The 24,739-nt window shown below is 26.6% G+C and overlaps 3 protein-coding genes across 4 annotated transcripts; 1 reads left to right on the top strand and 2 right to left on the bottom strand.

Annotated features, from left to right (window-relative positions):
• Nucleotides 1–878: 878 nt before the first annotated feature.
• LOC128953956 (thioredoxin domain-containing protein 15-like) lies at nucleotides 879–11,917 on the bottom strand. Its single transcript, XM_054299503.1, has 3 exons — nucleotides 11,245–11,917; nucleotides 1,427–1,653; nucleotides 879–1,344 (listed from the first exon to the last, which is right to left on the bottom strand). The coding sequence occupies exons 1-3, from the start codon at nucleotides 11,665–11,667 to the stop codon at nucleotides 990–992; spliced, it is 1,005 nt and encodes a 334-aa protein (XP_054155478.1). The 5' UTR covers nucleotides 11,668–11,917; the 3' UTR covers nucleotides 879–989.
• Nucleotides 3,487–8,669, top strand: LOC128953954 (transcription factor EC-like). Of its 2 annotated transcripts, none has more exons than XM_054299501.1 (3): nucleotides 3,487–3,677; nucleotides 6,485–7,635; nucleotides 8,109–8,669. In XM_054299501.1, the coding sequence occupies exons 2-3, from the start codon at nucleotides 6,538–6,540 to the stop codon at nucleotides 8,463–8,465; spliced, it is 1,455 nt and encodes a 484-aa protein (XP_054155476.1). In that variant the 5' UTR covers nucleotides 3,487–3,677; nucleotides 6,485–6,537; the 3' UTR covers nucleotides 8,466–8,669. The 2 variants fall into 2 exon arrangements, with proteins under 2 accessions (XP_054155476.1, XP_054155477.1); XM_054299502.1 differs by lacking the exon at nucleotides 3,487–3,677 and adding an exon at nucleotides 4,936–4,984.
• Nucleotides 11,918–14,419: 2,502 nt separating the features above from the next.
• On the bottom strand, nucleotides 14,420–18,511 carry LOC128953879 (DNA damage-inducible transcript 4-like protein). The gene is made up of 2 exons (XM_054299409.1): nucleotides 18,198–18,511; nucleotides 14,420–15,321 (listed from the first exon to the last, which is right to left on the bottom strand). The coding sequence occupies exons 1-2, from the start codon at nucleotides 18,361–18,363 to the stop codon at nucleotides 14,897–14,899; spliced, it is 591 nt and encodes a 196-aa protein (XP_054155384.1). The 5' UTR covers nucleotides 18,364–18,511; the 3' UTR covers nucleotides 14,420–14,896.
• Between the last annotated feature and the right edge of the window lie 6,228 nt (nucleotides 18,512–24,739).

Genomic DNA, 24,739 nt, shown 5'->3' on the forward strand with positions numbered 1-24,739 from the left:
AATTACATTAAATTACATTAAATTACATTGATCATTTTATTTAATTTTTATTTAATAGGTTTTATCAATTTATAAGTAAATTATGTTTATTAGTTAATTTTATTTTTATATTAAAAAAATCAATTTCTATTATTTTTTTTCTTCAATACTATTCAATGATTGTCTATTTGAAGGTCATGTTATAGTACAGTACAATACAGTACAGTACAGGTATTTTTATATATTGGCGAATACAGAAAGTCGGTTAAATAATGTTACCTAAGTAACCCTATTTATAATGCTATTACACATCCCTAATCTATAAACCATAATTAATTTAATATACATTCAATTAATATTAAATATGTTAGATGACTATTTAATGTGTTATGTATCGATCATAAATTACGTTACACTGTCAAACATATATGACACTATGGCCGTATTTTTATATATTAATAGTGTAATGCAGTATTTTTTTATATTATAAAATTACATTTATTAATAATTGTTTTATTATACTGTACCCATTTATAGGCTTATGAGTGGCACCTATTGACTTATTAATAATCAAGGTAGTTTTTTTTAAATATTAAATGTCATATGTAAATTATATTAATAAATTAATTAAAATTTTATAATTTAAAAGTGTGAATCAATTTTTGATTTAATTTTTTAAAAATTTTATTTATATTTATKATTACAATAATTTATTATGAATAAATTATCTTATTTTTTTATTTATCTATTCAATAATGAATATACAATAATCCTTTAATTATAAAAAACTAATAATGATTTACAAAAAAAAATAATAATTACAGTTATAATTATTTATTATCAAATTACTGTATTTAACAAAATAAAAATAAATATATAAAATCATTAATCGATAATAATTAATAATATAAATTTTATTTCATTATTAATTATTAACAACTTCTTATAAAAACAAATTGTTTTGTCACTCATTATGAGGAACGGTATATAATAATTATTTTTTAAAAATGCTAATCAATGTGTTCGTGCTGTGCCTCGGCTTCTCTCCAATTGTTTCTCACGGCTTCCAGTGTTGTCTTAAACAGGTTGGACTTAGCAAACAGATAGGAGAAGCAGATCCATGCAAATATCCACGAGAATAACAATAGATAGTCGAAATGAGGTTCAGGTGTACTCGACAATGGACCCAATAGGTCATCATCAGTGACATTGGTCGGCAGTACCGGTGATATACCAGTCAGTTGTGTGATATAAATGGCAAAACTTTCGATTGTTGGATCCGTGTCGTTCACTTTGCCCACAACTTTGCCATTATGAAAGAACAATACAGTGGGAACTCCTACCAAACCGTATCTCATATTAACACTAAAAAAATTAGAAAATAATTAAAAATACGTTGTTTTCAAAAAGTTTATTGACTACCAGTTTGAATGTAGAAATACAATACCTGTTAAGTCCATAGGCATCGATGGCCAGTACATGAAATTGCGGGAAAATTCGGGCCAAAGCRTTCAAATGTGGCGCATATCGGGCACTGAATGGGCACCAGTTGTAATAAAAGATAACTAGTGCACAGTCGGCACCTGTAGATTGACTAATGTTTGGCTTACTTTCCAAGTATTGACTCAGTCGTGTAGCGTTCACTATAATCACTTGAGTTTGATTTATTTGAGTCTATRATCAATAAAAAAATAATAACTCAATAACTATTTTGTAATATAAAGTATATTAATTACTACAAAAAAATATAACTATTGATAATTATAAAAAAAAGTTTGGCATAACTTTATGAACGCTTAACACTATCGATGGATGGCATAACTGTCAGCACAGTAACAGTAGTGGAGGTATGGGTTATATAAATTTAATGTATAATACAATCATATTAATAACTAATCCGTATATAACATCACTCTAGAAATACAGTAGTATAGCATCGAAACAGAAAAATGGGATTTAATAAAACATTGACTCTATTTGTGTGCAAAACCAATGGCAACGATAAGATAAAAATATAAATATAAGGGATAACTGAAGCACTGGTAGAGCACACAAAAACTAGGGGCACAAAGTATAGTACATATATTGTGTAACATTTTTAACTGGTCGTACATGTAATGCATTTTTGTACGAGTAATGTATGTGTGTGTGTGAAAGAGAGAGAGAGAGAGAGAGAGAGAGAGAGAGAGAGAGAGAGAGAGAGAGAGAGAGAGAGAGAGAGAGAGAGAGAGAGAGAGAGAGAGAGAGAGAGAGAAAGAGAGAGAGAGAGAGAGAGAGAGAGAGAGAGAGAGGGTATTTTGTAGTGTTATTTACTGTAYAGTAATAAAAAGTAGCGCTACAGTAGTGTTAAGCCAATATAGTATACTGAATACTGTATAGTATATTGAATATACAGTATATACAGAGTGCATATACATATTTACAGTGTGTTTATCGATACACTATACACATGTGTAAAGTACCTGCACTGGTATTATAAATACAGTACAATATATTAATACATACACTTGTAGTACATATACACTATACATTAAAATTAATTACCACTGTATGATACATAAACTCATTGTGTATACTGTACTCTCTACTGTACTGTTTGTTAATACTAATAATAATAATATTATTATTACAATATAATGAAAGCAATTTTGAAGCGACAATTGATGCCTAAATAAAAGGTAAATTCAATTATTGTCTGTTAACTATAAAAAAAATACAAAATTAATTAAAAAAAAGTTTTTTTCTGTATTAGTAATATAAGTATATATTAATCCCTATGTTTTATATATCGAGTGTATAATGGTGTTTACCCTACGGTATAGTATAGTAATGCATTGCAAGCACTGTTAGGCGCTAGTGTGCAGTTAGTTAGTGTGTGAGTGTGTATACAACAGTGTGTGTGTGTGTGTACATGAAAAAACTGTATAACATTTTTGTCATTTATATATAAATTTGAGTTTAATTTTAAAAGCCCAATRCTTTTGCAATGTTGTTGTTTTTGTTGTTAAAATACTGTATGATATATAATATAATGTTTATTAGTAGTCATTAGGAGTTACAGTATTTATGTGTGCTATGAAAACATAACACGAATCCAGTGAATGCTATGGCTATTATTAAATACATTTATTATTGATATTATTATTATTATTATTAATTAGTTAGTATTAAGATATATCATATATTTATAATAATATATTGTAGACAACAATACTGGTAGTAGTGGTGTCAATAATAAATAATTATTTAACCAAGTACATTTTTTATTATATAGACATCATTCATCATTATTATCAATACAATTGCTTTTTTAATATTGTTGTAATTATTTATTGTATATATGTTTTAATGTATTAATATATCATTTATAGACTGTTGTCGTCCAATGGTTTTGAAATTRAAATCTATTGACTATTATTAATAATAAACATATAATAATAATAATAATAATAATAATGACTTAATAATAATAATAATGAAAAAATAAGTCTATTTATGCGATCATCATATCGTTGATATATTTATGATATTATTTGTAATATTTTTAAAGAAAAGTGTCAATTAATACTATTATTATTGTTATTTATGTGGAAAAAAATTACAACAAACCAATTGGAAATATCATCGTATAATCATAAAAAATATAATATCTGATAACTAATGTCAAACAAAAAGCTATTATAAGTGACAAAATAAAAGTAAGTATCTATTGACTATAAAAATGTTAATTTCCTTATGTTATTAACAAATATTTAAAAAAAAAATTATTGATAACAAAATGTGTTTAATGATCAATGTTTGCCTCAAAATAACATAACATTAATATCACATAACATATACACTTTGTCTGTATATGAAATTTAGTGGACATTTAAATATAAAAAATAGTTTATATAAATATAAAATCATTATTTGCTGTGAGAAAAATCTCAATACTAATAGTTTTAAAAATGTCATTACTTTTGATAAATTTAAATAATCAATATATATATATTAAAATAGTGATATATATTTTCCAATTTGAAGTACAAAATTCAATTATAAAGACATAAATTTTTAACTTGATTTATATATTTTGTAAACAATAATCGCAAACATTGAAAAAAATATTTTGAATGCCTTTTAAATATAAATTTCAAACACATTTTACGTTTGTTGTGTTGTTTCTCTCTTTCTCTTTCATACTCTTAAAACAGCTTTTAAAATACATCAGATATTTATAAAAATAGTAAATACTATTAACTGGCATTTATATATATATATATATATATTTAGTTGTATATGAATTTCATGGCCACAACATAACTAAACGCACTGTTTTTGCCAATAATTATAACGCAAATCGAGATTTAATTTACTGTTGTTTTCTAGTATTTAACGTGTTTTTGTTGTGTTGTGTGTATGTGTTATATATTTATATATAAATTTACTGTATATGTTGTTGTCTGTATTTAATATGATATGTAATGTGTTGTGCGCTTAAAAAGTGCTATCAATTTCAGCACAAGTCAACCAATCTAACTATAATAATATATATATAAATTTATATATATATTTTTTAAATTTAATATAACCAACTTATTAATTAGATGCACATTCACGTCAATAAATTTTGTGTATATGTTTGCCTATCAGTGATAATAATAATAGCTATTATATATTTTTAATTTTAGTTATTTTTATAATTATTGATTTTTACGAACTATATATATATATATTTCAAGTGATTTCATTAAAATGATAGTTAAAGACTAACCACTTGTAAACACAATACACTAAACACATGGGCTATGGATGCACTGATTTGTTTGCCTAATAGTTTCAATTAATAATTATATACAGTATATATATATTGTTTATTGATGCTAATTAAATAAATTAATTTATTAATAATTACGCTTTGATGTGTTTTTTTAATTAAATAGACATAACATTTCATATCATATTTAATTATATTGGATATACATTTTGTGCAGTTTTTACAAAAATAATTATTTTAAAACCCGTAAGTATTTTTTAAGCGCTACACATTAAATTATATATATATTCTGATAGCATATAATATGTTGAGTTTTTATGTTAAAAAAGACATTTTGATCGATAAAATTTATATGAAATTAATAGCAATAAAATATAAATAATAAATGATTTGAATTGAAAAAACTCGTTTTTGCTGTGGAGTTCACAATTCAATTAAAGGATTAAATATTATTTATTTAATAGTTATAAATAATACACCATAAATATAAATGTGGATATTATAATAAGTATAATTTTGTATAATAAATGGCATTTAAAAATATGTTTAAAAAAGTTTTATTATTAATATATGCGATTCAGACATACACTCACAAACATATAGTATATACTTGTTGTTAGACTATGATATAAAATTTATAGTAACTATAAATATATAGCATTTAAATAAAAGTGTTTTTAAAGTATTTTGTTGAAAAAATATAATTGATATTAATATCATCCAAATGTTATTCATTGTTTACGTGAGGTTTAATGTATTTTGTTGTCGGTGTGAGTGAGTTATAATAATGAACACAAACAATGATAAAGTGTTTTTGTGTTTAAATATATATATAAATAATTTTTAAATTATAATTTTGTTGTGAATGTGTGGATCTCATAGAAATCCTTGAACTCAATGGTAAACAAGTATTGGATGAGAGTTTTTAAATTTTCTCTGAATAATAATAATAAATAATACATTATAATTAATAGGGAAAATACCTCTAAAAATAACATTTATTTTATTTAAATTAGTGTACTCTCTAACTCTTCAACTTTTTTATTAAAAAACTATTTGCACTGCAAATATGAATATATCATTGTTGTCTAATTAGTCAAAAAATGGTGATTAATAATAATATTATTATTTATATTTTTACACATTTCTCTTAGAAATAAAAAATAATATAAGTTTTTTGTTCTCTCCTTTCTCTTCACAAAAAAACTTTGACTTTTAATTTACTTTTATTTTATTTATTACTTCTAATTATTATTTTTTCACTGAACTACAACTCTTTGTTTGTAATATAAATTACATATACTATATATTATATGTGTGTATGAATTACTGTTGATGAGAGAGAGAGAGTGAGTGAAAAAAAATTTGAGGAGAAAGTAGCAAAAAATAAGCATAAATTATAAGTTTGTTGACTTTTTTGTTAGCATTTCATCTGTATATAAGATATAGTGTATATGAAAGTTATATATAATATCCGATACGATCTGTGCTTTTAATGTCCTGTCAAAGAACTAAGAAAAAAGTGACAAAAAGAAAATATCGATTCAAAAACAAAACAAAAGTCAAAATGTTAAGCAAACTGTTGCGAAAGTTAAACTAATTTCAAAGAAATTTCAACTTTTATTTTATATTTTTCTGTGATTTATTTATATATATATTTTGTTGATAATTAAATAGTTTTGTCACTGACTTTCACTAACTTTTTATTTTTAATTATTTTGTTGTAAATGTCTGTTCCCTACAAAGAGTCGTCGCTATTATTAATAACGGATCGCATTAATCATCGTTTGCCTGAAGCCATGAGCCGAACAAACCTCAAGCAACAGCTGATGAAACAGCAGCTCATCCAAGAAGAGTTGCGCCAAAAACAGCCGCCGGTGTCGTTGCCGAGGATGAGTCAGTCGCTGGTGACAAACACCACAAATCCCGGTGCTCTACAACCTCAGCACACGACATCAGTGCCGCTGAGTTTGCAGCAACAGTTCCCTCATGTGATGACATCGCATCACTTTCTTCAACAAAAAGTACAACAAAGCCAACAATTGGTTCGACAAACTCTGGAGAATCCGACCAATTATCACGTGCTACAGACGCAACAGAAACAACACAACAGTCCATTACATCCCCATCCGATACATTCACATTCGGTGCCGAACGTGCCCTCACAGCTATCACCCAATTGTCTGCAACCGCAAGATCACACCCATACGCACCAAAACACTGGTCACTCGCTATCATCGAGCGCCTTAGGCCTAAATGGTCCGCAATCCCCATTTCCATTGAGTCCCGACAGTCCATTGTCAGCGCCGCCCAGCTCTGCCTGTTCGACATCCGAGTTGGACGACGTGTTCGATGTGTTGGGCGGTTTCGATAGTCGAGATGTGTCGGCCCAAATGGACGACCAATTAGTCGGAGCCATTGCCGCCACACTTCCAGCCGATATGAACTACTTTCTGGAACAGGAACCGACAACACCTACTCATGACATATCTTCATCATCGTGTCCACAACTCAACGATCAAGAGCTTAAAGCGTGGCAAAAGGATCGCCAGAAAAAGGATAATCACAATCAAATTGAACGACGAAGACGTTATAATATTAACGACCGAATCAAAGAGTTGGGCACTTTGTTGCCCCGATCGGAGGACACCAAACACTTTGATCTCGTCAAAGACATGAAACAAAATAAGGGAACCATATTGAAGGCATCCGTAGACTATGTGAGACTACTCAAGAGAGAAAATAATCGACTCAATGAACAGGACAAGAAATATAGGGAAATGGAGAGCAACTATCGGTTACTACAGATGCAGTTCCAAGATTTACAGTTACAGATGAGACAACAAAACTCTCAGACACAACACCAACCGAATTCCACCTCAAATTGGCCACAAATGGTTTCACAATTTTCTTACTTATTATAATTACTTTAATTAATTAATTAATGAACTTTGTATCGAAACAATGGCTTCAAGAGCTCACTGGTTTGCATCAGATCTCTCAGTCTTATTTTACTGTACATGTGCTCACAATCTCAGACCTTATCTACAAACAATAATTGCTGATATATATTAATATATATAAAACCTCAATTAACTAATATATAATATAATCAATTATTGTTCACTCACTCCCTGTGCTATCAATTATAGTACTTTGAAAAGTACTATTTTGATAAAATAAAATTGCTGTTAAAAATAGCCACAATATTGAGCAATAATAATAGTATCGATGATATTACCAGTGCTGCTGACAATTGATCTATTGATTCGTTTACATTCATTTGCTATCGTTATTATGTATATGTAGTTGAATATTGTAATATAAATTGTTTTTTAACCTAATGTTATCTATGCTTTTTATGTTACAGGTCAATACATGTCATAATACTACAAACAATAATTGCGACAATACTAACAACATGTCCACTGGCGGCGGCGGTGACCCATTCAGGACAGCACCGAACTCGTTACCGCTCAACGAAATCGACAAATTTGCCGCCACTCAGAGTCTACATCGGATTATTAAACAAGAGTACACAGCACCGACATCGCCTCTGTCTCCCAGTCAGGCCAGCTCGGGTCTCGGCTCATCGTTGCCATCGGCCAGTCCCGCACAACAGTACTTTCACTTTAATGAGCTGACGCACGATCCGATTCTATCGGCAGCCTCTCTGAGCATCAAAAACGAAGCCTACAGTCCACAGTCGATGGATATTTGTAATTAAAATAACACATTGTTGTCAGATTGAGAGAGAGAAAGATAGGGGAACTGGAGTTAAAAACTATTTTTTCAGACACACTACACATACATTCATAGAAAATACATAAAATTTTTCCATTAAATCTTTTTTCTTTTTTAAAAATATCATTTGCTTTCTCTTCCAAATATAACAGTGATTATTACATATATAGACATTTGATTACCATTTTATATATCCAATCAAATTATTCATTTTATCGCTTATTGTGTGAGACGATTATTATTGATTAATATTATTATTTATAGAGTGAGAAAAAATCAATTTATGTGCCACTTATTGAATCTGCATTATGTTGTTCAATATATATGTAAAACATATTGCATATATATAATTTTAATATACTCATATAAGAGTCAATTATAATAATAGATATTATATATTACTTTTCTTTCATTGAAAAAGCATTACACAAAATATATATTGTTTTTATATAACAATTTTTTCTTGTCAATTAATTGCCCCAACAATTATATATAAATAAACACTGTATATAATTTATATATCATTTGGTAAAATACATTATATATTTTGTGACAAAACAAATATTAATAATTAAAGTCTCGCATTATTTGCTTTAATCATACGTTTCAACAAACAATATATATATATATATAAATGACATCAAAATAACACATAACATAACAAATGAGTTACACATTAATAACAAAAATTATATATAAATTGCAAATTTTATTGTTTTAAAACAAACATCACATTTATAAAAACATACACACATTTTACAACACGACATTTAAAATTTTATTGTCAAACTATTCACTCAAAAACAAACTCATCGCAAATATATATATATTTTACAACTATAACAACATTTGCTTTTTTTTGGTATATAAATGACTTGATTTTCGTTTCACTTGTTTTTCTAACTAAAAATATAAAATACAAATACTAGAATTCACTTGTTTTTGTCTCAATTGTAAACATATATATATACTTTTATAAATATAACACTGTATACATGTATATTTAAATTTTAAGGCAAACTATTGTTACCTAATTGCTATTAATTGTAAAATTTTAAAACAATATTTTTAAGTCATAAGTTAGAAATGTTCTCAAAAGAGTTGTCTCAAAACAAAAATATAAATATATATATATATAAGCCATAAAACAGAATTGACAATATATTTTACAAAATGAGCTCAATTTTTAAATGACATAAGATTTATGATAAACATATACATTACTAATGTATTTTAAATTATTACTATTTTAATTGTTAAAAAAAGATTAGTTGTGATTTATTATTAATTTGTTTTGTAAATTTAATGGTTGGTTATTAAGATTGTTTTTTATTAATAGAAACATGTTTTTCAAAATTTATAGTTATTAATTAGTTAGTATTATTAAATTGATAAATTTATTATATATGAAAGTAATTATTATTGCAGAGATTAATAGGATTTATTCATTGTAAACAATTATTATTTGTAATTAATTTGTTATATTATTAGTTTTGTTGTTTTTTTGTTTGTTTTGATCAATTTATTGCCTCAATTGACTACTATTTTTTAATATACTATAAAAACAGAGAAAACTATATTTTTTAGTCATTACATACAAATGATATTTTAAAATAGTAATGATTTTTTACAGATAAAAGAAAATATTTTAATATTGAAACAAATACATAAATATCTTTATATTTATATCAAATTATTATATTTGTAATTTAAAATATAATCAAATGATTGCTGAAATGTGAAAATCAAGTCAATCGTAAAGTAACTTAATTATTAATTATTATTCGTGCGATTATTATTATATTAATTATTATTATTATCATGTGTTTCATAATAATTATTAATTAAAAGTCAAACAACTTTAAAAAATAATTCATTAAAAATAAAAATAATGCTTTTATTGATTAATACTTGAGCTAAAAATTATTTCAACTAATTTTGTTATTAAGTTATTATTAAATTATTATTTATATTAATAAAAACCAATTTTGGTGCAAAAATTAAATATGCGATAATATAAATACTATAAATTGTAATAAATAAATATTAATTTCAAATTTGATTACTCGAAACACTATTTTGTTGCTGTCATCACTTATAATATATTGTATGATTTTTAAAAATTAATAATAATAATAATAAATATCTTATCTTTAAGATTGTAATAAATATTAATAATGTCAAAAATATAACGCAAACATCCGCTATAAATTATTGGGAGAGAGAGAGAGAGAGTTGTCTATAAAATATTCAATTTTTTTTATCAATTATTAGACAATAATAGTCCAATTGTTCAGAAAAAAACAGCAAAATGTCATGTCTTAAGTAAGTAATTAAGTGATTCATTAAACAATTATATTTGTTATATAATTGGAAAAAAATGATTTGTCATGAATTAGGTCAACAAATATTATTAATACATTAGTTAAGTATAATATTAATATATTTTTGTTCGTATATTAATATAATATACATTTCTTAAATGTATTATACAATCATATGATTATTATATATCTAAAAATCTATCTGTTTTTGCTTTGAATGCAAATTCAATATCAATAGCTAAAGACAGCAAATAATTGATTGATAAGATGTCTGTTATAAATATTATCGACACACAGATAGTCAATAACAACAGTATGTCTTATGATTGTCTGTCTGTGCAATCATTTCAATGAAAATTTGCAGACATTCAGGGATCAGACCATTTTGATCATCAAATGAGATTATACAGTATATTCAATAATAAAACAATCACTGACCTCATTGTCGGTACCGACGGCTAAGATGGTGTTGACGGGCGTACAGTTAACTTTTGTTTCGGCTGCGGCAGTGTTGACAGTATGCACGTCTGTTAACGACTCGTTGGCCGTCATGTCTTGAGCACTGGAGACCATCGCTGTTGTCGAATCATTTGTGTCGATCGGCCAAACATCTGTGTCGTCGTCGGTGGCCGTCATCGCCGGTACTACTGTTGATTCGTCTGCCGTTTCATCGTTTAAATCATCGTTGTCTTCATCAATGGCTTCGGCAGTGGTGTTGATGTCATCACTGACCACTGCAACCACTTGGGGCGTGAGATCATCGTCGTTACCGCCGGCGGACACCGACCGGACAGTTAGCATTGCAATCACTAGCGATACCAATAAACCCGTTACTACTAAATATCTAACTGTGCGACCCATTGATGGCACGGGTGTTGTGTCATATGACTGACTATAATATACTGTATATATATATATATATTTTCTCTCTGTCTCTCTTCTTAATCAATGGATTAACGGATCAGATGACAGACAAACTGACAAACAAACATACAATCAGTTGATAATAATAAACAAGTCATGCGATCGCTTATCAATAGCCGGACAGTCCTATAATTTATTAAATTTATTAATAATATAATACCAGTGCTTACTGTTTGTTGTTGTATCGCATAATTGCATCACTTGAACACACATACAGTGAGCTGTGACTGTAATCAAGAGATACCTAATAAATTGGTGACACCTATCGTCTCATACCTGTCTCTATCATATGCTTACCATTATATATGATCGCTATGTGCAGCCACTGGTGTCTCGTTTTACTATATGTTTGTGTTTGTAATGATTACAGTTGTTGTTGTATTTGCTATGTTTAACACACTATAGGTGTCGCACACCTAATGTATAGTTATGTGTTAATTAAGTTAGAAATTAAATTATTTAAATATTTTTTAAAAATTAATTAAAATTTATACATTACTATTGAAATTAATAATAAAAACATTTGTATTATAGTTTATATATTTAATAATTTATGCAATTAAAAAAATTATTATTTAAAAGTTATGCTAGTTGGTTTAATAAATTTATTTTTAAAATTTATTATGCATAGAAAGTGACAATGCAAAAATTTTTAAAAAATAGTTGAAAATTTTTTAATTTGTTATTTATTTAAATTAGACTTTGAAATTATAAGCCAGAACAATTAGTTAACTTATTTTTGTTGCTGTTTTTATTGTATAGGAAAAATAAGTGTATGTTTTGCAATAATACTGTAATAAATAAAATACATGTAAAAAATTCCTTAAAAAACCAATAATCATATGGTTTGCTATTAATAATACAAAAAAATGTTATTATGTCAGAAACCATATGATTTCTTAGAGTATAAATTACGTACACTTTTATATAGAACTACTGGAACCAGTTTTTCGGTATTATTTGAAGGCCGTAATTGTGTACCCAATTGTGTGTAAACGAGTTGAATGTGTTGTTTATATAAATTTAATACACTGTACAGTATTATACATATAATAGCGTAATATACAGTAGAAAAGTGATAACAAATTTTATTCAACTTTATATATACACTATATTTTTTTTTGTTTTACCCCCCAATGCATGCATACACAAAGTGAGTATAATATATTATTTTTGGATAAAATATATTATATAGTTCAGTATATATATATACGAAAAACTTGATTGCAATTAAAATTACATATAAGAATTTATAAATACTGTATTTTTTAAATATATAATTTTATATAAAATTTATTTTTTCAAAACTTAAACACCGGTTTTTTAAACATTTAAAATAAAATATTTGTCGACACCCTGTATATTATGTGTGTATTGTATTTCATTTGATTATTTAATTTATATTATTAAATAAATATTTTTTTAGGTAAACAACTTGTTTTTTTGTGTAATATGGAAAATATTATTACATAATTAGCCACGTGTTAATTGTAATATAGTTTTTTTTAGTATAATTACTGTATTTATGGTATTTTTTATTGATATAAGGAAAATAAGTTAGTAGCAAATATGTTATATATATATTATTTAATATTTAAAAAATGCTTAATAGACAATATTGTTTTAAAAAATAAAATAAAATATGTTTCTGAATTAATTTTTCCAATCAATAATTAATTAAAATGTTATTTTTGCCTGGGCATTGCAAATAATAATAATAATAATAAAATTATTTTTTTGTTTAATTAAATTTGTTATTTGCAATAAATATATCATTTGTATTATTTAAATAATTAATTAAATTTGAAAATATTTTATTGCAATGTGCATTTTTTCTATAGATTCATTGACATTACTTTATACAGTATATATATATATATATATAAATATACTGTGTATATGCAGTATATCAAATAATATGTACTGTCAAATGGCTGCCAATCAATATATTATATATTTTAGTTATACACTAACTTGTAAGTTATATAAAAGCTATATTATAAAAAATAAATATATAATTTTGATATATGTTCATGATTTTTTTTTGGTAAACACATTAATTTTGATTATCATTTCTGTTAGCTTATTACCAAACTATTATTATAATAATTATCATATATTAATTTTTTTTTAATTTTGAAGAAATTACAATTTTGGCGCATAGTAAACAAACAACTAAAAAACAATCACATTTAAATTACCTGGATTAACATCAAATATAATATACAATATATTAAGTGTGTTGTTGTTTTTTAAATAAAAAATACATATATTATATATTATAGTATTTTATATACCGGTATATGATTTTAATAATACCGGTAATAATTTTAATAATAATAGACAAAACAGGTTTAGAAAATATTATTTTTTAATTTTTTATTTCGTTTTTTTTCATAAAATCTCTTTTCATTATTCTCATAATGTCTGACCTTAGAGTTATAACTAAAAATTATAATAATATAATAATAATAAGTATTGTATTTATTAAAAAGTTTAACAAAAACATAATTGAAAAATAATAATTATAATATAATAATAATAATTACACATAAATCACAATTATTTTTTCTTTGTTTTTTTATCTTTATATTTGTAAATAAATAATAATTAAAATATATAAATAAAAATCGTTTCACAATTTTTTAAAAATTATATCAATTTGTTCATAAAATCTTTTTTTTTCTCTCTCTCTGTATTTTTTAAAATATAATTATTAATAATAATTAGCAATTGAAATATAGTTTATCTATCAAATGGTGGGATTTTAAGACATTTTTTGTTGTAGTGAACAAGTGATGGGCGAAAAGTGTAGACATGGATGGGTGGAAATGGGAATTGAATGCCAAAATAGAGGGGATATCGGGAGTTATCGATGGACAATGATATGGTAACGGATCAGGTGTTTATTACTTATTAATTGATTGGATGGATTGAAGGATTATATGTTGAGGAATAGTGAGGAATGGGATGATCGGGTGGTAATGGTATGGAGGTATGTGTGGTGTTTGTGTGTATGGTTTGTCTGTGTGTATGTGGCGATGGGTTGGCGTTATTGAACGCAACTCAAAAAATACTAGCGTTTTATTGTTTTATATAATAATAATTTGTATTTTGTATTTGTCTTTTTTTAATTGTGGTAAATATATATATATATATATATATATTAAGGAGATCCAAGACTTCTATAGAGCTTCTTTTTGGAGATCCGATAGACTTCGGAGAGAATGACTGACTCTTTGCGAAGGAGTCGGTTCTCGAATGCATCAATCCATCCGGGAATGGCTCTCTTCAGCGTTAAATACATCTCGAATGTGGGAACTGAGCCCTTGTCGAGCCTGACTTCGCCCAACCGTCGGCAGAGTGTCTTCTCTTCGATATTAATGTAGAGACAGCATCCGCGTAGACCGCAGGGCTCGGTCTCGGCCATGGCTATGATATCTTGTGCGATGTGTTGTGTCAGCTGATGGGGGATCAGTATCTCAGTGCAGCTTAATTTCTTTGCCTCTTTTGCCTCGCGTAATGTCGATTCAATCTTCCTCTTTAGATAATTGACGTGTTCTTCGCAATCAAACGAGTTGATTGAGTCCTCTATTTTTAACGATAGAAAAAAGAAATAACACAAAAACCAAAATTAGTTTTTTTCTTTATTAATAATAATAATAACACATAAAAGTTTGCACAAAATTTTTATATTTTAGTTGTCATGTATTGTGTTAATGTGTTTGTCATTTTTTGAATGAAAGAAATTTTTTTGGAAATGTTTCAAATAGACTACACGGGTATTGTTAGTGTGTGTGTGTATGCGGCTGTGTGTGAGTACAATTGACAGCACATACAACACTATTTGACCACAAACTGTGTTATTAGCCAACACTTGTTTCCACTTCAAACATTTTTCAAGCCTTGAAAACCTTGATTATGGCTTAACTGTTATATAATAATAATACTGTTTTGTGTTTCTGTTAAGTCTTGTCTTTTTTCTCTACAATTCTGATACAATATTTTAGGCTAAGATATACCGAGAGAAATAAAGAGAGAGAGAGCGCACTGGCAGTACAAACGAGTGAGGGAGGGGAGGGCGTGGGGGAATGCAGTGTACACATAATATATCATAAATACAGTATATTTAAATAAAAAGACAAAAAATATATTTTAATAATAGTGTGCAGATATATCTCTCTGTATATACTGTAGAATAGTATATACAGTGTATAGCTATTTATAAATACTGTATATAAATGTATGGCTAATATTAAATAATATCTGTTGTTGTTGTTATGCACCATACAATTGGTCCAATTAAATATACAGTATCATTTTATACAATTTAATAATAGTTAATATTACTGTATTTTTATGGTTAAAACGATTTTTAATCACTATTTAACCTCTAAATAGTACATTACGTTTTTTCAGTCATATATATTTATTTATAAATATAATAATTTCATGAGTTTATAATCAATTTAATTTCATTTAACTACTACTACTAAAACATACACGACTACCAAAAAATAGTATATAATTTTTGTTGTTGAAAATCTCAATAACACAAAGCAAGTGTAACTAAATAACACTTTAATTTTGCACTAATGTCTCATAAAATACAAGTGATTTTTATATATATTAGAAATGACGACAACTTTTTTTAACGACTGCTAACTAACTTAACTAAAACTATATATTATATTATATTAACCCTATGGCTGTCCTCAATTGGGAAAACGGCTCAAAAAATCGAGGGGAAAAATAATGACTTGAATTGAGAGACACTACTTTACTTATATATTATATTATACTGTAATACACTATATAATAATGTGTATAATAGTATATACATAATATTTAGTTACAATACATAATCAAACACTTTTGGCAATTATCATTATTTTCTTTAACTTTTGAAACAACAAACCAATTATTAACATTAATACTGGAAATTATATATCTATATAAAAAATTGTGTCAAAAACAGTTACTAAACATTTTTTTCTCTCTTTATATCCACAACTTACTTAACTGTGTAACCATTGAAAAAACCATTGGCTAATCAATAATAATTTAAGACAATTAACGATAAAAATTGACAAAAAATTGCACACACAATTATGGTACAATAATTTATATTGTATATACTGTATTGAAATACCCCTTTTTGAACACACACACAATACTATTACTAAATTAATACTACTAATACCGTATATTGTAATAATATACTTGTTTCATACAATATTTGTACATTTATACAGTATATATTATATACTATTAATTCAATGAAACGGGCAAACAAAACTTTACTTAACAATTGAGTTGACAATTAAATTGGAAATAACATGTTATATATATTATATATAATATAATTTATGTGAATATATAGCATATATTTCATGTGTATTTCAATTAACTTTTTTTTCTCTCTCTCCTCTCAATTGCTGTCAAGTTGTCTGTTCATTGAATTGTGTGAATAAATGAGTGAATTATTTATTTATTTTTTTGGTTGAAAAAACTGTGAAATAATTTTAATTGATTTATACAACTGAATCGCCGCAAACAACAGTGTTTTTTCAACAATAGGCATAGCGTTTCCAAAAACCATACAATAGTGTTGTTTGTATTATTATTTTAGGGCTTTTTATGCCGGACGACCAAATTTAGTGACAAAAATACATTATCTATTTAAATAATATATATATATATATAKAWAYAATATATAATATATTTCTATTTGTATTTTTCATTTATTTTTTTAGTTTTTTGTTTGAGATTTCAATTGAGATTTAAAAAATCCAGTTTTCACTTATCTAAGTTATTCATTGAGTCATTTATTCATTTATTATATCATTATTATCACTATTATTAGTTTATATTTTTAATACCCTTTTTTTATTATTTTTGTTGTTATGTATGTTTGTGTAATATACATACACAAAGAGTAAATACTGTTATACATACACACTGTATCTGATGTTTTTTTTTGAATAAAAAATAAAAATCAAAAACAACTTTTTTTTGGGTTAAAATAATATGCACTGTAAAATAATTGATATATTAAATCTAAATATATATAACTTATATATACTCTATTATATAGATATATCATTTATATCCGAAAATCTTTAAAATATAAATAATATTTAAAAATATAATAACTTTTTTGTTACACACAAAATGTTTCCAAAAAATAAAATTGTTTGCCTATCATATCATAGTGTGTTGTATGAGATTTGCATTAAAGCAGACAAAGACACAGACAGTAAGTCATCGATTGGTAACATATATATAGTCTACTATTATATAATACACGAGAGAGAGAGAGAGAGAGAGAGAGAGATATTGATTGACACACTAAGAGTAGAGAAGAGATGGTATATGTATTGCCATACAATGTCTTTGTCTGTTTAGTAGTAGTAGTAATATGTATGATGTGATCATTGAATCAATCGATAAGAATAGATACATACCGTCAATGTCTTTGCTGGCTTTGACCGAACCATTTAGCGTCTGATTAATTAAATTATTGGCCAATTGTTGCTGCGAGTAGTGTCTGACCCGTTGCGGCTGCCGATGATGGCCGCCAATTGCCGGCAGAGGCTGTGGTGTATTGTTCAGGTTGTTGTTGTTGGCCATCGCCGCGATGTTTCCATTGACGGGTGCGAAGGGCTGACCACCGGTTTGACCATTTGTGCGGCCATTCTTCACGACAATGTCACCCAATTTAGTGACACATTTGTTGATATTGTTGTTGATTTGAATTGAATTTGTAGTATTTGTTAATAACATTATTATAATAATATATAGATATATACTGTATATAATATATATATTTTTTCTTGTAGTAAATATATAACTTCAATATAGTCGACAATTATTATCAAATTTTATAGTAATATATTTTAATATATATTTTATATATATATTGAGTTAAATTGAATTTTTTAGGTCACAACTAAAGCAACATTTATAATGAGTTAAGTGTTGGACGAGTTTTTTTATACAGTAGTGGTTATAATAATATATTTTATTTTATTATTATTAATATTATTTATTATATAACACAACAACAAATTGGGGAAAATATTTATATTATATATATATGATTGTAATATTTGCAATAAAATAATTAAAAAATAATAATAATATCAATTGAAAAAATAACTAAATTGAAAAACAACTAAACTATTGCTAGAAATATATTTATAATATATAATAATCATAAAATATAATGTCTTTTTTTGAAAAGAGTTAAATGACTTGAAGTTTTCAAAAATAATATATAATATTTACAACAAAATTAAAATAATTGAAAAAATTAAAAAAAACACTAAATTAATAATAATAATAATTAATTAAAAAATTTATATAAACTAAATTATTTCATATAAAGTTCAATTTTGATGGCAATTGCAATGCAATTGTTTACTACACACGCTTATGTAGTTTTTTATTTTGATGGTTGTGTGTATTAAATAAAATAAAAAGTTTTTTTTTTAAAAACTGTCTCTCACTCTGATGTTAACGCATTGACAGTCAGTACAGCTCTGAGAGGTTGTCTGTTGTGTTGTTGTTGTGTGAGTTTCAGCTGATGTGAGGCCCGACACACAAAAAGCATAGCACTCTCATAGTATTATTATATACACTGTATATACCAGTGCTGCTGCCGTAGTATAGTATATAATAGTGTATTAATATATATAAATTTATATATATTTGTTGCATTCATGGCTATACCATACAGTGACAGCACTGGCAGCCAATCACTGGTGCCAGTGAACAGCTGTTGGCCAATGGCAGACAGCATAGCAACATCGGCACCGATACATATACATTGGAGAAAAGTAGACTGTGCACAGTCATAGAAAACATGACAACTCCAACCAGTACTACCATTGCTTGCAAGTATAACCGTTCCTTAGTATAGACCAGCATAGTTCAACTAAGCGCCCCTGTATTGTGTCTCCCTGTGCCTGATAACAGGTACTGTTGTGTATGAATGGTTTGCCCATAGAAAGAGATTGCCTATTGGTTTGAACGTTGAAAAACAGCTATAATAATGAGTGCTTCAATGCATTCATACTTGAATTTGGTGTTGCCTTTCAATTTAATAGTTAAGTGCCATCCAAACTACCGTCTAGTCTAGCTATTGTATACATACAGTACAGTATAACCAGTATAATAAACAGTATACGAGTAGAGAATCGCCTAAAAATACAATACCAGTGCCAAATCATAAGAGTAAATATCTATCTATCTATCTATCTATACCTCTATACTACAGTATATATATATATATAATATATCTTTTGTAAATTTATTTGACAAACATTTAATATCAGTTTGTTATTTATTTGGCAATATATTTATACTTTATATACAGTATATTATTAGAGATACGATTCATTCATTCATTTAGTTTAAGTCAATCATTCATTCATTGAAGAAAAAAGTTTTGTTGCGATAATTGTCTAAAAATTATATATAATATACTCTATAATAAACTTTTTGATTAAAAATTTATATTTCAATTCCTGTTATATGAATATTATAATAAATATTATGACAAAACCTAAACTTATATAATAATAATGTCGTGTATATAATATATATTTAGCTTTTTTTACTACAGTATAGTAATAGTTAATGTAATGGTGTTTACAATACACAAGCGTTTTATCAATTAATATAATGTTTGATTAAACTGAGCTATACGTGACCTCTCGCTATATACACACACAAGTGCTGTATATAAACTGTACTGTATATTATATACGGTATACACTGTACTACACACACACACACACACACACACAGTGAATACTGTACTATAAATTTACAGGCTTTGTACAGGCGTTTATAGTCATAAAAAAGGTTTAATATCAGTCGACTTAAGCCTAAATGTTGGGCCCATATTATTGACAGTAAATCTATTGTGTAAATCATACATAAATTGTGAGCTTTTTCTCAGTAATTCTGGTGCTTTGAGTCTCACTCACTCACTCACACAATCATATATACTGTGCACACATTAACTTACTCACTTACTCACTCACTCACTCACTCACTCAATGCATTAGCAATCATATACTGTATGGGGAGCGTTAAGGGGGGGAACGGGAGAGAAAGAGAGAACTAGCACTGATGGTTGTTAAGGCAAATAAAGTTTTTCGGGGATATGCATAGCACACGCCATACAAGGATATGCCATACAAAGTGGTATAACATATGAGAGAGAGTCATACATATATGATAAAGTACTGGTCAGGCGATACCGGGGATGGCCTTTCACTATGAGTATCCTCACTGCTATACAATCGCTCAACCAATACTACCGGTGCCACAGCCAAGGCTGGCCAGGATTTTCATGTGTTTTGGATATATCTGTGTTGTTGTATAAAGTGTAGGGGCATTAAAATCGTGGTGCGGGAGCTGCGAGAGCTGTCTGTCCTTAATCATTGATTTTGACATTAAGTTTTGCAATAGATTTAACACAACTATTATTATATTGATAGACAATAATAGGCATATAAATCAAAGTCAAAACTTTTTTCTCTATCGATATATATATAAGTTTTTGTCTATTATATGAAAGTAATAGCAAAGAGATAGTAGAGAGTTGCGAGAGTTGTCAACATTTTTCACTTAAATATATATATAAATATCTATTATTTTGATTATTGTTTTTCAAACAAAAAATTCATGAAAAAATACTTTTCTTTCGTTTTCTTATATATTTTTCATTAACACAATCAGCTATTATTGTGTAGTGTTTTTTTAATATATGTAATAATGTATTTGTTGTGTGTGTACTCATAATTACTTATTATATGCGACACATATACGATAGATACAGTATTAATACTCTAACATACATACATACAAATCGTAAAGCATAGCAAATATACGGTTAAATTAATGTGTTTTAAGTGAATTGAAAATTATAAAAGAAAACTCATTTTAACGCTTAGGCCTGTCTTCAGTCTCTCTCTCTCTCTCTCTCTCTCTCTCTCTCTCTCTCTCTCTCTCTCTCTCTCTCTCTCTCTCTCTCTCTCACACACACACACACACACACACACACACACACACACACAATAGTGTTATAACATGTAATGTAATGTATTTTTTTGTTTTGAAGGCTCTTCTGGTGTGGGTTTTAAGTCCTTCACAAACACCCGAAAAAGTCATACAATATATACAAAATAAATTTTATAATATAATATAATATCAATATATATATAGTATATATTTTATACTGTACTGTATATACTGTATTTTACACGTATAATACTTTTTTAGTTGAAATATATACGTATATATTCAGTATATATGTATATATTCTCTCTCTTTCTTACTCATTGGTGTAGTAAAGTATGTTTAAAATATAAGTTATATGAAAAAATGTATTTATATTTCAAAAAATGCTATTTTTTGCAATACTTTTTTCACTCATCTATGCATTTGAAGCACAGAAAGGCATTAAATTTGTGTACATTTTTCCTACACTTTTCAACAAAAAAAAACTGTCATATGTTTAGTGAAAATGAGAGAGTATTGAGTATTATTATTATTTTTTTTTTTTTTAGTATTTCTTGTATGATATAGCCTTCCTCTGCCACTCATAACATAACGTATTATATTTAATAAGTTATAGCTTTTATAGTCAGTCAGTCTGTTGACGACAATTACAGCATTGAGAGCACATCTCCGCTCTCCAGTTCCCAATTTGCAAGGATTTTCGCTGCAAAAACTCATTGGTTAAGGCACTGGCATTAGCCATACAATTGCTGGAGCAGAGCACAGGGCTAAAAGCACTTTTTTGTCAATAGGCATACTGTATGTTCAGGAACTGTATGTCTAGTATACTATATTATATGTATGCGAGTGTGAGTCACATTTCCATTCATTTCAATACAACAATTGCTACAATATATTAGCCCAGAATGACTGACTGAGTGAATGAGGAGAGAGAGAGAGAGAGAGGAACGGGAGATACAAATGTTGAGCTCCTGGCGACCGATGGATGAGATGGTCAACCAATCAAATACAAAGAGTTGGCTTCGTTTAAGACGTTGGCAACAGAGAGAACCGGGAGAGAGTGGGAGAGAGAGAACCCAACAAACAAACAAATTTCAGTTGAAGTGAAGTTTGTGCACCATTTGGTCCAACAATTAGGCAAAACATTTTCATTTAGTAATATATATCACATTAAAAGTGCTTTATATAATATAATATACAGAATGTATTTATACATAAATTTACTCAACATATACTGTATATCATGAGTTTTTAGTGATATGTCATATTTTAACACCACATACCGTATACCATACTGTGTATGTACTTTACTACAGTATATTCTTATGCTATCGCTTGACAACAATATTCACACAATTACTATAAATAGACGTTTTTTAAAGATTTTTTTTCAAACTCATCTCTCATTCACTCTATTTTCTATCGACTATTTCACATGACATTAGCTTATTGATTGATTTCAAAATCACATACACACACACACACACACACACACACACACACACACACACACACACACACACACACACACACACACACACACACACACGCATACATACACTTTTCTCTCATGTTAATCATAATTATTATTATAATAAGCTTTATACGTACAGTATATACTGGTATATTATATTATATACCATATTTTGTTTGTTGTTTTATCTTTAATATTCACTTCAAGGATTGCTTGTGTTTGGTAATTATAATGGATATACTATTAAAATATATAATTTTATATGTATATAAAGTATATTTATATATATTATTTAATATACAGTGTATATACAGTATATTCATATATTTTATACTATTAAATATCAAATAAAATTTTTATTTTTGATTAAAAAAAATTTTGTTATAACCGAAAAAATAGTAAAAATATTTATTTTTTGTTATTCATTTCTTTTACTCTCCCATTTTTTACTATTACTTATTTTATTAATATATGCTATTTCTCTCTCTCTCTCTCTCTCTCTCTCTCTCTCTCTCTCTCTCTCTCACACWCTCTCTTACACATTAAATATACATTAAAACTACAGATGAATTCATTTAGAGGCTATTATGAAAACAACAAAAAATTGAGACAAAAGTATATTTTATAATATGCTTTGTGTTGAGTTTTTCAATGAAAAAAATTAAAATTATTTATAAAAATAAATAAATTTATATAAATACAGTATATATTATACAGTATGTAGTACATACTATGTACTGTATCTGAATATATTATACTGTATATAACTTGATATGCATATATAGAATATTGAATATAATAATTATTATTATATATAGTATATACACAGTATATAATAATATAATATACTGTATTATATAGATATTTATACCAAAATTTTTTTTTCAAAAAAAACTAAAAAAACATTAATATACTAATGTGTTATGTTTATGGCTGGCTATACATTTAGATAGAGTACAGTATACAGTATTACTATAAATATATGTGAATAAAAAACTAAATGAATCGTATGAATAATTAATTAGCGATAAAATTATTAATATAATACTATATTATTGTATTATATTTTGAACAAGGAAAAATTGTTACTATTTTTTTATTATTATTGCCAAATGATAATTACAATGTGTCGATATATTTATACGCTTGATTGAGAGCTACCTAATATCACTTCACTAACTATTGGGTTTACTATTATTATTATTATTATATATTTTTTGTTAAATAGTTTTAAGCAACGGTAGGATTTTTTATTTTGGTAGAGGGTTTCCATAAAGAAATATATAATGCAAATCGATAACCAAATCGATTACATGATTAATGTTTGTTTCATTTATATATACAGTATATAACCCATTATATTATACATTGTAGTTATACTGACAAATAGTTAGAAAAGAAATAAATAAAAAATATATATAAAGTTTTTTTTAGTTAGTTGTAGTAGTAATCTGTAATCACTATATTTAGCGTTAAAATATTTTATGATAAATGTGTGTT

Source organism: Oppia nitens, unplaced genomic scaffold (genome assembly GCF_028296485.1).
Source record: "Oppia nitens isolate AA-2021 unplaced genomic scaffold, nextdenovo-longstitch-racon4-pilon3 scaffold24_pilon_pilon_pilon, whole genome shotgun sequence".
Classification (NCBI taxonomy): domain Eukaryota; kingdom Metazoa; phylum Arthropoda; class Arachnida; order Sarcoptiformes; family Oppiidae; genus Oppia; species Oppia nitens.